Below are 13,827 nucleotides of genomic sequence, written 5' to 3' on the forward strand. Positions count from 1 at the left end.
GTATTTTCTTTTTTACAATTCTAATTTTATTTTTCTGTTTTGACTGTGATTTTGAACGCTCAGTTGCAGCTGTACACCAGTGACACTGCTGTGACCTCATCCATCAGTTCCAGGAAGAGCACACTAGCACCTGCATTCTTAGAAACACGAGCAGCATTATTTTCTGCTCACAAACCAGCAGACAAGTTGCACAGTTACAGTCCCGGAGGAAGATTGCAGGCACCAGATCAACCAGGAGAAGCCTCCATTGGGCAGTGAAGCCAGGACACCCTGCCAAGTGCTACCATCCCTGGGTGACTAAAAAATAAGAGTTTTCTATGTCTAAAGTATGAAAGAGTTAAAATAATTCCCGGGGGAGTGTAAGCACAGTATGGAGGTGTTGGAAAAGGATGAAAGGTTATGGAGTAGCCGTAGCAAAGCTGAAGCAAAATGTTAATCAGAGAAAAGGAAGGAAAGACAAGGATGCCAATACTGATGAAACAGCCCGTCAATTATCCCAGTATTATTTCACCTCAGGGGACAATGATGAGCTGAAAAAAGATTATAGCAAATGCACTCTTCTCCCAGGGTAAGAGATGACCGCTGATTTATCAAGATGGCTCCCCGCCTAGCATTCCTGGTGAGGGGAAGCTGACCTCTGAGCTTCAGTGTGGAGAGTCTGTCATCAGCCAGCGTGTAGAGCATTAGACAAACACAGCCGCAGACCCTGGTCTGAAAGCAGAGAGTGTTTTCAATCCTAATTACTCTGAACATTTTTTGATTGAGCGATCTTTAGTCTCTCTGGTGAGGTGAAAAAACTTTTGGTATTTTTTCTCCATAGTGAGGGAGTGAGTGGACGTCACAGCCAGTCTTGTGCATTTTTGGAATTCAGGGACATGCTCAATATCTGTTAGAATTCAGTAACAGGGTCAATATTTGTTCTCATATATGCTTGGTTTACCAAAAAGGTACCAGCTCATTCCCAAAGTTTGATTCAGGTGAGACTGTCACCTTGAAGGCAGAACCTTTATTTTTAATTCTTAATTCTCTTTTTTATTTGTGTTGAGGCAAGCAGTGAAGAGTGTGACTACACATTGGAATTAGCTCCAGGTGACTTCACACGACTGTCAACACTGCTACAGGTCTCCCCCTGGCTCCCTCGGTTCCCAGGGTTGCAGATGGAGAGTGCAAAATAGGATTGTTAAGGGAATGTTCTACATAGTATACTTGTATCATAGTATCACATTGGCTGTACTTAACTACCTCACTTGGCCTACAATTAGATGTGTTATAGCGCTATACACTGCATTATAGGCATAAATGGTGCTGTAGCTACGTATGTATGCTCTCCCACACTGAAACTACAGACTTGTAGTAGTCTGTAGTTTGTCTGGCATTTTCTACAGCACTTCTGAAAACGAACATCAAAATACTAAGTCTACTATTGTCCAAAGTCCCCAACAAAAAACCATTCCCATAAGGAACTGTCAGTGTTTTAAGAAAAAGCGGTCTCAGATTAAATTCTTTAAGGCATAATAAAATGGCTTTCCATTTCTAAACAGTACATTCTAGAGTTTGATTTCATAATTTAATCATGAATTTTTAGTCCCCTGGAAAGCTCAGTGTGAACATCAAAGAAACGTAAATGTAGCATAGGTAGACTATTTATAAGTTGGAAAGATGCTCATGCACACCATCCCCCAGTATCAGTGTAAGCATATAAAGTACTGTACATAATGGGAGAGGCAGCATGTAAGTCAAATGATTGCCATAATATTATCTTGGAGGGAAAGCCTCGCACCAAATAATTTAACAGTTAAAATATGAATACTATTGTGCATTAGTGGGATGCAATTAAATGTTTTCCATATAGAGATCACTGCTTGGCAACATCATCATCTTAGGCAATGCATTAATTACAATGATGTAGACGTGCCTTACTCTGTGTCCATGCGTACATATCAAAATATTGGGGATACACACGTTTAAGACTATCGCTAGTTGTCACTAAAGCGCAAAAAGTTGTTTTGGCAGCGAGTATTTATGAGAAATGTGCATGTTATTTAAGAATTTACTAGACATCCAATTATTTGTTGGCACAATGTAATTGTAAAGATATCCTGTAAGCATATTCAATTTCCCTGGGTATCTGCAAGGTAATTAGAATAAACAATAAATAAATAAATAAATTAGAGTGAGGCATACCAGTAGGAATTAAATAGGAGTAAACTAATTTCTCCTTCTCACACGGTGCATGTTCGCCCCGTTATATCAGTCCTGGTGTGAGTACCATCAGCTATCGGCAGGAACACATTACCATTTCATACCAGCCCACCTTGCTGACTTCCTGTAGTATGTCATGAATGATCATTTGTACCCCGGTAACCTCCAGTACCCAATTAAACTCCTGTTTCCTTGCTGCCAGCCATAATACACAGACACACACTGTGGTTTATGTTCAATTTACATACTGTAAAAACAGACAGACCTCATATAAAGGTTTCTGCGCTATGTTCAGTACAGACCCAGATAGAGCTGCTACTTACATACAGTATGGGTCTGTGCACAGCACAGATTCAGGTAGAGCAGTTAATGACGGACCTGTGCACTGTTCAGTACAAACCCAGAGGAAAGGAGCTGTGTGCCGTCTTCGGTACAGATTCAGGTAGACTGCAATTGCAATACAGATCTGTGTACAGTACAAAAACAGTGAGAATTGTTACTGACGGGCCTGGTTTTGAAGTAGCCACACGGCAACATGGCAATTGGCGCTCCCATCAGCGAACAAAGGGATGGTTTCATTAGCATCACTAGGGATGCCTAACAGTCTGCCTGTTGGGCCGCACATGAGAGTCTTCCTCAAACTTGTGAATGTGAGAGCCTGGCCCGTGATACAAATTGGCCATTAACTACACATGCTAATGCGGCGAGCACATGCTAGTCGATAGCAAAGGTTGCAGCAATGTGAAATATAAATATATATATATAAAGGATTAATGAGAAATGTTGATGATAAAGGGCTATGTTTACTGTTTTTGTCTACAAAAATCACTGGATTTAATTTTATCATAATTTCTTATTATTTGATGACGACGGAATTGGCCGACAGATACAGCTGGGCTTCAAAAGATTTTAAAAAAAGAAAACAAGGAAAATAAATTGCAAAATAAAATCAGCCACAGGAGGTGAGGGGAGAAGGAAAGGAAGAGAGAGAAAGCGGAAGAGATTAAGACTGTGGATCTGACAAACATGAAAAAGAAAGGTAAGAAAGGGAGCATGAGGTGGAAAGAATTAGCACCCTGCCTGAAATGTGTAGATGGATTAGAAGAAACGGAAAGAGAAAGACAGAGGGAGAACGACAGGGGGCGAAAAGAAAGAGAGAGCCCAGTCTGTAATGAGGGATTAGAGGACGAGGACAGGAGAAAAGAGAAAAAGAGGGGTGGAGAGGTAATACACAGGGGAACAGAGCTACATGGCTAGCAGCTAGCGGCTCCAAATGCTCTTGCACTCATAGATTCTGTTTTGAAGCATGTGCACCCAGGGGTGCCTTACCAAGTTTTTAGAAAATTTGAAAATCAAGTACTGCACCAATTAAAATATTCCAGAATGTACTCTGCCTGTTCCCTTACTTCCTCCACAGCACCCCACATTTCCTTCTGTTATATGTGCCTAACTGCCATCTGTCCAAAAAACACTAAAGTATTGTAATGAGCAGTGCTGCTTTCCTTCTGAGGAAAACAGTTGTGGAACAGTAGTGAAATAATTAAGCAAGTAAGCAAAGGTAAATTACTTATGCCAATACATTTCACACATTTAACATACGTAATTTCACTGAGGTCCACTATGACACTTGCATTTGAAACTGCTCATGGTTTTGCTGGTAGTCTAAATACAGCAACTGTAAAAAGCCGTCCAAACTGCCCCTGCTCTGATTACATTTTGTCACAGTCGATTGGTGAGCTAGATTGACAATGGCAGCAATTTGTATTGAAAATGTAATTAATTCTGGTCAAATCCTGAAATGGAGTAATACTTTAATTTACATGGGAGCCATGTAAATGTAATGCCAGTGTCTATGCATTACATTACATTATTGGCATTTGGCAGACACTCTTATCCAAGTGCATATCCATAACCAGGGACAAGTGCGCTGAAAGAACTAGAGGGAAGTACATTTTCAAGTGCTAAGGCTCGAACAAAGATAAGGACTTTGGCCTATTTGATTAATCTGGCAATGGATTATATCTAAAACTGTCTTTATACATCTTAAAAAATCAACATTATAGAATGATTTTGCTTATGTAAGAACAATAAACAGCTTACATAGCCAAACAAAAGTGGTAAAAATACCATCCTAGTAAACACAAGTAATGACCTTTGGCACTGTGTTTTTGAGCCATTTCATTTGAAATATGTTGCATGACAATCAGGCTGTGAATCGCTTAAACAATTTTGATGTTGGGGAGAAAGTGAAGCATGCAATTAAATGTGGATAAGTCTTTGAGTGTTTCCATGGCGACAGCTAACATCCGGTGGAGATGAATAGGACAGATACAAGTGGAGGCGAGCAGCAAACCTCAGCTACAGCCTGACAGGAGAGAGCCACAGCTGGCTCCATGACAACTTGACTCCCGTCCAATCGCAGCTCAACCCTGCGTTATCGCTCGAGTGACTGACCACCGAACAGACGTGGTGCCGCGCACATGACACAGGGTCTGGAATGAAAGCCCGAGGCAATGCGCAGAATCCCAGGGGTGTTTCTGTATAAACTATGGCAAGTTTCCCGTGCTCTTCAAATCCCCATGTCTTCAAAGGCCCACATATCAACCCTACAGCAGCAATCCTGAGAGCTGCACAAGGCGAGGCCATAAATCCCCACGAGCTTCCTCAGTCCCTGCCCCAGTATGGAGGCACAGAGCCCTGCATTAGCTCCAGGTATGCTAACACCCTGTCCTCCAGCAATCTGTCGCTATGGTAATTCCATTCTCTGCATGTAATTGGCAATTCGAGGGAAGATGACCCTCGGTTATGTGACTGGTGCATTATGGGAGGGCCCTAACATGGTTATTTGTCTTTTTTGTGGTGGCTGTTGGTACCTTGCGCCAATCGTGCCGAGAGAGAGAGAGAGGGAGAGGCGCTCACAAAATGAAATATGGCCTTCCATTCGCTCGGCGTTCAGGGAGGGGGGAGTTTCATTACACATTGATATAATGGCCACTCTTCACCGTTCCACTACCCCCCCACCCCCACCCCCACCCTCACTCATCCTTCATGGAATAAATCTGGCAACAGGGCCCAGCGTGCGGCGGTCGGCTGGCTCTGTTCAGCAGGCTGCAGAGAAAGACCCTGATGGTGCTTTATTCCCCTTCTGTAAAACAGCTGTGCTTCTACTCATGACCCGGAAGACAAGGAAACTCACTGCACACCTCAAAGCCACTGCCATCAATTCCCTTCACCCAGGAATGCTAGAGCACAGACAGGACCAGCTGCCATAACCCTTTCAAGAGTCAGTTTTTTTGGCATGTTTTTAAAATTCAGTTAAATTTCAAATGAGCATTAGAATGTCCAGTTAAGAACATTCTAATCACATATTTGTGATCCTACATCTCAAAGGGTTAATACAACAAATGCGAAAGCATTTCACTTTGGGGTGGCAAATGCAAATTTCACAAATTTCAAACCCGGGATGCCAGACTGGGGATATTGACCCGCAAATGTAGAGAGGATACAGGTAGTTGTATGGACGTCAATGGGATTTTTTAAATGAGCAAATTCACAGGCGTCAGGAAACATTGGCCCCAAAAGTGTGCATTACCCCCGTATGCATCAGGAGCTGGTGCATGCGCCTGCACTGCTGACCCGGCCAGGCTGGGAATCTTTCACACCTGCATTAGCAGCCTGGGAATCAAAGGAAGCCGCTGTCTTTCAGGCCTTTGAATTATTTCACAAAGAATGCCTGGCAACCCACTGTGATGAAAATGCAAATGACACAGAAAGACCTCTTGTTCATACTGAAGTACAAAGACCTTGTTTTTGACACTATGGTGAAGTAATGACTGTGCACTGTGTAGCTTATTAGCGTTGAGTGTCTTTGTTGAAAGACAAAAAGACTATAGTTTCTAATCTAAACTAACAGCCTGTCGGGGTGAAATGTATATTGTTGTGAGGAATGGACAGTGTGATTTGTACAGGAGCTGTGTTTTAGTTATGTAAGCCTCCTTTTGTTGCTGTCCTGGATTAGGAAAATTGAATGAACCTGACAAGAAAGCAATTTCAGGGATTTAAGACTGCTTTCTAACAATGAAGGTTTTCATAGCTTGAGAAGTAATCTCAAGTTTTCCAACAATTTTAAGCTCCTATGTCTATGCTAAGCTATTATGCATTATACATATTCCTGTTACACTGCATATTGCAGTGTCGGCTGGTAACAAATTAAACAATATACACTCAGTGATCACTTTATCAGGTAGACCTGTACACCAGCTTGTTAATGCAAATGTGGCAGCAACTAAATGCATAAAAGCATGCAGACATGGTCAAGAGGTTCAGCTGTTTTACAGACCAAATGTCAGATTGGGGAAGAAATGTGATTTAAGTGACTTTGACCGTGAAATAATTTTTGGTGCAAGACAGGGTGGTTTAAGTGTCTCAGAAACTGCTGATCTCCTGGGATTTTCCTGCACAATAGTCTCTAGACCTTGGAGAATGGTGTGAAAAACAAAAAACATCCAGTGAGCAGCAGTTCTGCGGGCAGAAACGCCTTGTTAATGACAGAGGCCAGAGGAAAAGGGCCAGGCTGGTCAAAGCTCACAAGAAGGTGACAGTAATGCAAATAACCACACATTACAACCGTGGTATGCAGAAGAGCATCTCTGAACACACAACACGTCAAAACTCTAAGCGGATAGGCTACAGCAGCAGAAGTTTATTAGACTTAATAAGTAAAAAAAAAAAGGATTATAAATACCAAAGTGCTCACTGAGTGTATAATATGTATTTACTCTCTAAATCATGCATGCTAGCAGTCCTTTTCTGCTGTTGCTCTTTCTATTGTCTATATAGTTGTGTCAGCTATTTTATTATGTTGTTTTTATTATGCTCTCTGTATTGGTATTTTATAGCTTTTTCTCTCCGTGTAGTGCTCTGGGATAAATGCCTTAAAAGCACGACATGCAGTTAGAAATTTACCTGCTACATAAAAATAAATATACAAATAAATACTATGCAATGATTTTTAACTTCTAAATGCTTAACCCAATACCCAATGTCGTGGTACATGCAAACAAAACCAAATAACTGAAGTGAAACACAATAAAGCTACACACTCTCCATTACGCATCAGCCCAAGGCCAAGGTTCTCCTCTATATCTGCCTATATGGACACAGACCAGAGGACCAATCACATACACAGGAAATGTGACCTCCAAACACCATTTGGTACCATGGTTTACTATCTGTGTCTACAATGGACTGCCTCCAGAGTCTGTCCTAATCTTGGGGAACGTTTCTTTAGAGATGTTTTTAAACAGGAAACACCCTTTCCATGTTTTCCAAAAATGTAGGCAGCTATATTATTGGCCTTGTCTGCACACAACTCCAATGATAGATAGGTCAGTCAAAAACTTGTCCCATGTGGCTTCAGGATTGTGACTATAATTACACTAATTGCCTTGTCCTAGTGTTGTCTCAAGACATGGGTGCCAACCTTCACCAGAGATAAGGCAGAATAAAAACAACAATGTCAGGGGCAGCAGGAGGTCAAGACAGCAATTTTCTAACTTTGTCGGATTGAACACTGTCAGATCCACAGATGTGCCATCATGCTCAGGGGGGGAAGCAGTGTCAGGTCCAAAGTAGCAGGCCAGGGCTACGGGCATCTTTCCAAACAACTTATCCCACAAAAGGCTATCATCAAGCTGTCATTACAAATCTCTGTTCTTTACACTATAATATTTCTGCCCTGCTCATTGCCAGAACTCGATCATTCATTAACTCTTTCAGCCCTAAGCCCAATATGAAGGTCCACCCAAATCACGAGGACTTTTGGCTTTGGTTGAGAAAATTCAGAAAGTTTAGTAGGGCTTTAACAGGGGCTCAAAACAATAGTATAGCAGTTCTTTTTATTGGTTGAGAAGGTATAGTTGAGAGTGCCATATAGCAGTCAAGGGGATTTTATGGTAGTTACACTTCAGTGCCATATGGCACTCTTGGGACTGAAAGGGTTAAAAAGCATGCCACCAAAAAATAAAAAGTCCCTCTAAACTACAAAAAGTAAAAGAATGAAAGAATTAAGTACTATGCTGTTGCATCTTGAGGTTTACACCATTGTAGCCACTTCATAGGATGTGAGGACAGCATACAGTGCATGTGCTCTATGCATCATGGCATAAGGTATACCAACAGGAAGAAGGCTACACCATTCCACATGAGAGGTCAACCCTCCCCAGCCAACCCCCAACCATTCTAAAAATCTGCAAATCCAAGTTAATATAGAGTCAGAGCAGGGAATTGGGAGTGCACAGTGAGTTAGACAGAGAGGACAGGAGCAGGGAATTGGGAGTGCACAGTGAGTTAGACAGAGAGGACCAAGGCAGGGAATTGGGAGTGCACAGTGAGTCAGACAGAGAAGACCAAGGCAGGGAATTGGGAGTGCACAGTGAGTTAGACAGAGAGGACAGGAGCAGGGAATTGGGAGTGCTCAGTGAGTTAGACAGAGAGGACAGGAGCAGGGAATTGGGAGTGCACAGTGAGTTAGACAGAGAGGACTGGAGCAGGGGAACACATCTGGTCCAGGAATGCGAGGAGCAGTGTGTGTCATGTGACAAGGAGCAGAGGAGGGCGGGGTCAGAGTTCTGTGCTTTCAGACGCAGCTCAGAGAGGCCTTTACAGGGGCTGGGTACAGTGATCCAGAACATCACAGATCACCAATCACACACACACACACACACAAAATCCTACATTAAAACATGCACGCACACACACACACAGAAATAAATGCACACACGTATACACACGCACGCACACAAACATATGCACAAAAACACATATACACGCACACACACACACACACCCAAAGAAACTGAATCCAAAGTCTCACACACATGCACATACAGTAAAAGGCTTGTTATTTTGCACAATCAATCACAAAATAGAATTCTTTGTAATGAATTTTGGCTATTTACAATGGAATTAGTCATTCTAAAATCAAATCAAACAGCCTCTGCAAATAACTGATTGAGTGGCTATTGAAATGCAGCTACACTGAGCAGAAAGAACAAATGAAATGTCATGACTAGCACAAACTGCCTGTCCTTGGTGCAGAATGGACCAAAGTGATGTGGGATTCGCCATCTTTCAGAAGACACATTCAACTCAAAAACAGCCTCCCACAGACATGACCAATTATACAATCCCTTGTGTTCAACTTGAAACATGCAGGTGATGTGTTTTATCCTAAAGGGTTCAAATTGGTATTGGTAACACATGATAATTGCAGTTTCTTGCAGAGGTGTAAAGTTCAGAGTCAGAAAGTAAAAATCCAGCCATGTGTTTCTTCCACCCATGAACTCAGCCAGCTGATATCACTAATGAGTTATTTCCCCTGGTTGAAGAACTGTGCCACTTAGCAAATGTAGGCAATTGGAACAACATCCTGAGGAGGACCTGTACTTTCTCAGCCTGGATTTCACACCTCTGTGTCTATATGGACAGAGTGTACAGTACTCACTGCTGCTTGTGGGTCAGCTCCTGCTCCTTGTTGACCAGGTCCTGTTTGAGGGTGGCCAGCATCTCCACGGAGACGTCCACCTGCCTCGAGAGCTCCGAGGCCTTGTCCTCCAGGTCCTGCTTCTCCTGGCCCAGCCGGACGCTCTCTAGCTTGGCCTTCTCCAGCTCCGAGCTCTTCCTCTCCAGCTCCACCTGCAGGCGGCCCACCCGCGCCGCGATCTTCTGCTCCACCTCCTCCGACAGCTTCTCCAGCCGCTCGTCCAGCTCCAGCTTCTCGAAGGCCCTCACCTTGAGCCGGGCCAGGCCCTCTTCGTAGGCTGCCTCCACGGCGCTGGCCGCCACGTTAGCGGCCACGGCCACGGCGGTGGTGGGGTTGGGAGGGGTGGTGGAGGCCATGCCTTTCTTGATGAAGATCTCGCTCAGGGGAATCTCCACATTGGGGATGCAGCGGGCAGCGGCCGCCGTCAGCCCTAGGTCGTCGGCGCAGGGCAGGTCGTAGGGGAAGCCCCGGTCCCTGGGGCGCTGCTCGGAGGGGTCGCGACCCCCACCAGCCGAGGTCAACAGGGGTCGCTCGGTCACCAGGGGGACGAGGGCGCCGTCGCACACGCTGTTGGACTTGGACAGGACGTAGAGGGTCTCGTAGGTGTGGTTGTACTCCAGGTGGGCGCGGAGGGAGGAGAGGCTTCGGAAGCGCTTGTGCTCCCCGCAGCGAGGACAGCGATAGGGCAGGTCCAGAGAGGCCATTCCGCCGCGCTGGGGGCCTCAGGGTCGGCCGCGGGGCCGGCGGCTCAGCGCGCTCCACGGGCTACGGGCGCCTAACATGGCGGAAGCGGGGCGGGGCCGGTTCGCTGGGCGGGGCCTGGGCGTGGCCCGCATGACCCGCGGCCCTCACTGTGGACCCCCGGCGTAGGATCCCGGAATCCCTCCCGCACGTACGCTCAGGGGCAGGGGGGGGGGGGGGGGGGAGGGGGGATGTGTTTCTGTCACTCGGTGCTGCCCTCTGCTGGTACTTTGTCGTCAGCGATCTGCTTCATGCTGCGGGAGAGGAACAGATTGACAACGGTTAAAGGATACAGATAAAAATAGATCCCACTGCTCTAATATGTCTGTCAACAATGTTTCATTAACCTGAAATCTATGAGAAATTGACCTCTCCTCTCCTCATTATTCCTTTTGGTGTTCAACACCGCGCTGACAGCACAGATTGTACCGTATTTAAGTGTCTTTCTTGCTTTATTTGGTATTGTTAAATATAGCTCAGATTTGGGTGAAATAGAGAGAGGTAGTAACTACAGTGCAATGTGCTGTTAAAGTATGAAATCGGGAGAGTTTACAAGAGATCCTTATCGCTGTTATTAATTGCTGAAAGCAGCATACCAAATTCTTCTGTAATGGTGGAAAGAGGAAGTATGTTATTACTCACCAGGGGAAAATGTGAAGCTTAACTTTCTTGAGAACAATATTCTCAGTAAAGCGTTTGAGGTTGATGGCTTTGCAATGAAAAGGTTGTGAGTTTGTAGTAATGCCATGTGAATCACCAGCTTCTTTCCCATCATGCCCCTGTCCTATTACCACCTTCAAGCGCAAACTGAAGACACACCTTTTCAAGCTGCACCTCTCCCCACCCCTCCCTACCTCCCTGTAAACCTTAACTGTTGTTGTTGTCTTTCCTTGTGTTATTACGATACCTTTGCTTGTTTTGTTGGGCTATGTAAGCAGTTTATTATTCATATATTTGCATGGTGCACTATAAAAAAAAAGGTTTTTAGATATAAATATAATCCATTAATCAAATAATTGTCCTTATCTATGTTGTACTGTTAGCAGTTGAAATTGTACTTCCCTCTAGGGTCTTTCAGCGCACTTATCACTGGTTATGGGTATGCACTTTGCATTTTGTTGTACTGGATAAGAGCGTCTGCCAAATTCCATTAATTTAATGTAATAATTTCTTCCTCTTCATTATATGCTAAAATATGTTTTTTACCAGTTTAGATTATTCTTATCTGATATAATCATTGCAACATCCCATCCTCAATTCAGAAGAGAGCAGGTAACCTCTGCAGTTGAACTACACAGTCACAGTCTCAAAGACTGCAGTTTACACCCAAAAAAAACACAAGAGTCAGGCAGGATGAGGAGAACCATGCTGACAGAAACACTCCCTCCCAGCGCAACGTTACAGCCAACTACGCACCACGATGAGTGGCTACCACACTTGGCACTAGCATGAGCAGACACAGACCAGAGACATTATCCTAAGAGAGGCAGCATAACAGTGCTCTTTCGATGGCTACTCCAACAGATGTCCCCAGTGGACTGTGGCATTGTACAGCAGCATGAGTCCATTAATGGTACAGTGAATAAAGATCACCGCAAAGCAGACAAGGGTCAGATTAAAACGCCCATTACTGAGGCCCTGGCATCAGACAGCACAGGAGTATTACTGTTGGATGGCTTCCAGCTCATTTTGTGCCATGTGTACATTTCTGAAGTCAGCACCTGGGCTCCCTGTGCATCCAGTCCAGTGAAAAGACAAATACTCAGAAAGTATAATTAGGGTCTGAAATGTCACATGGGGTGATGGAATCTAAAAGAAAAGATTTATGCTCACTTATGTCTTCAGTGTACTATGAGAGATGACTCTGACCTTTATTTTCTGTTAAACCTATATGTCCTCTGTATTTGCAAGCCTTTAAAGCTCTCAAGCAAATTAATTTGTGTGAAAGTCTGTATTCAAGCCACTGGAGACCTACATGCCTACAAGTAATTATTTTCAGAAGTGGAACTGAGATCAAGACTAACAATATCTTGTGTGTCAAGCAATGCTTTTAATCTACTTTGATGCCAGAATATAGTCAGCCAGTTGGTGGCTCTTTAGCAGGTCATGATCATTCCCAGTCTATCATTATTGAAAATAAATAAAATCACAGCCAGAACTCTGGTGTCTGTTTGAACCGCACAATCTTTCAATCAAGATTATTCATTGGGGAATGAAAAGCTGCTGACATCATGAGGAGCAGCTAATGATTGGCCAGGGTTCAGAAAGTGGCCATCCCCACTTTAATGAATGCTGCATGTCTGTTTGATTTAATTGAGTTAATGAGGTAGGTGTTTATACAGTTCTATAATCTTCCACTGAGCAGAAATAGGGCTGAGCTTGGGGAATTTTTAAACAACTGAAACAAAAAAAGTCCTTTGGTCTTGCCAACTTACAATAAATTGCTTTATGCAAAACAGACATTTTGTGGAAAGAATATAAAACTAGACACTCTTTACGCAAAAAAAGGTATAACATTGCCGCTCACTTGTGAATGCATAGGGGGCGACATGGCTCAGGCAGTAAGACCAGTTGTCCGGCAGTTGGAGGATTGCCGGTTCGATCCCCCGCCCGGGCTGTGTCGAAGTGTCCCTGAGCAAGACACCTAACCCCCAAATGCTCCTGACGAGCTGGTCGGTGCCTTGCATGGCAGCCAATCGCCGTGAGTGTGTGTATGAATGGGTGAATGAGAAGCATCAATTGTACAGCGCTTTGGATAAAGGCGCTATATACATGCCAACCATTTACCATATTCTACAATATACAGTACTTTATAAAACAATCTGATATAGCAGTGATACATTTTCTATATACCACTGCTGTGCGTTCAAATGTTCTAATGCTCTCCGTTTACAGTTCTATTTAAAGTATCACTTCTCAGAATGAAAACCCGTTAGCACGTTAATCACCTTGCAACAATGTTGCCCAGAATTTGCAAGCAAGTAGGGACGCAGAGCAATACACTGCCTCTGCTTTCATGTCATTCAGAAACTATCTGATGCGGGTCTTGATTTGTGAGAGAGATTTCTGTCCGGAAGCAGGCAGAAGTGCGGGAGCTTTATGGTGACCAAAGCTTGGTGGACCGGAGAAAGCCGAGCAACGTTTCTTCAAATAATAGAATGAGCCACACAACGCCCATTCGCTGTGCTAAAATCTCGATATAAAACTGCCGGTCATGAGTTATTGCTTAAGTATGTGTACACACAATTATACACACTCATAACTTACTTCTTCACATTTGGATTGTGTGACTGCTTCAAATTCTTATTTTAAAGCTTTTTATGGGGGTTGATTATAGTGGA

At 43.8% G+C, this 13,827-nt stretch overlaps 1 protein-coding gene across 1 annotated transcript in view; it reads right to left on the reverse strand.

The window, feature by feature from the left end:
- Positions 1–10,449, reverse strand: part of fbxo41 (F-box protein 41) — a 37,845-nt gene extending 27,396 nt beyond the window's left edge. The window contains exon 1 of the mRNA XM_061247008.1: positions 9,707–10,449. Within this exon, the coding sequence (XP_061102992.1) occupies positions 9,707–10,449 (743 nt within the window). The remainder of the gene's footprint in view (positions 1–9,706) is intronic.
- Between the last annotated feature and the right edge of the window lie 3,378 nt (positions 10,450–13,827).

Source organism: Conger conger, chromosome 6 (genome assembly GCF_963514075.1).
Source record: "Conger conger chromosome 6, fConCon1.1, whole genome shotgun sequence".
Classification (NCBI taxonomy): domain Eukaryota; kingdom Metazoa; phylum Chordata; class Actinopteri; order Anguilliformes; family Congridae; genus Conger; species Conger conger.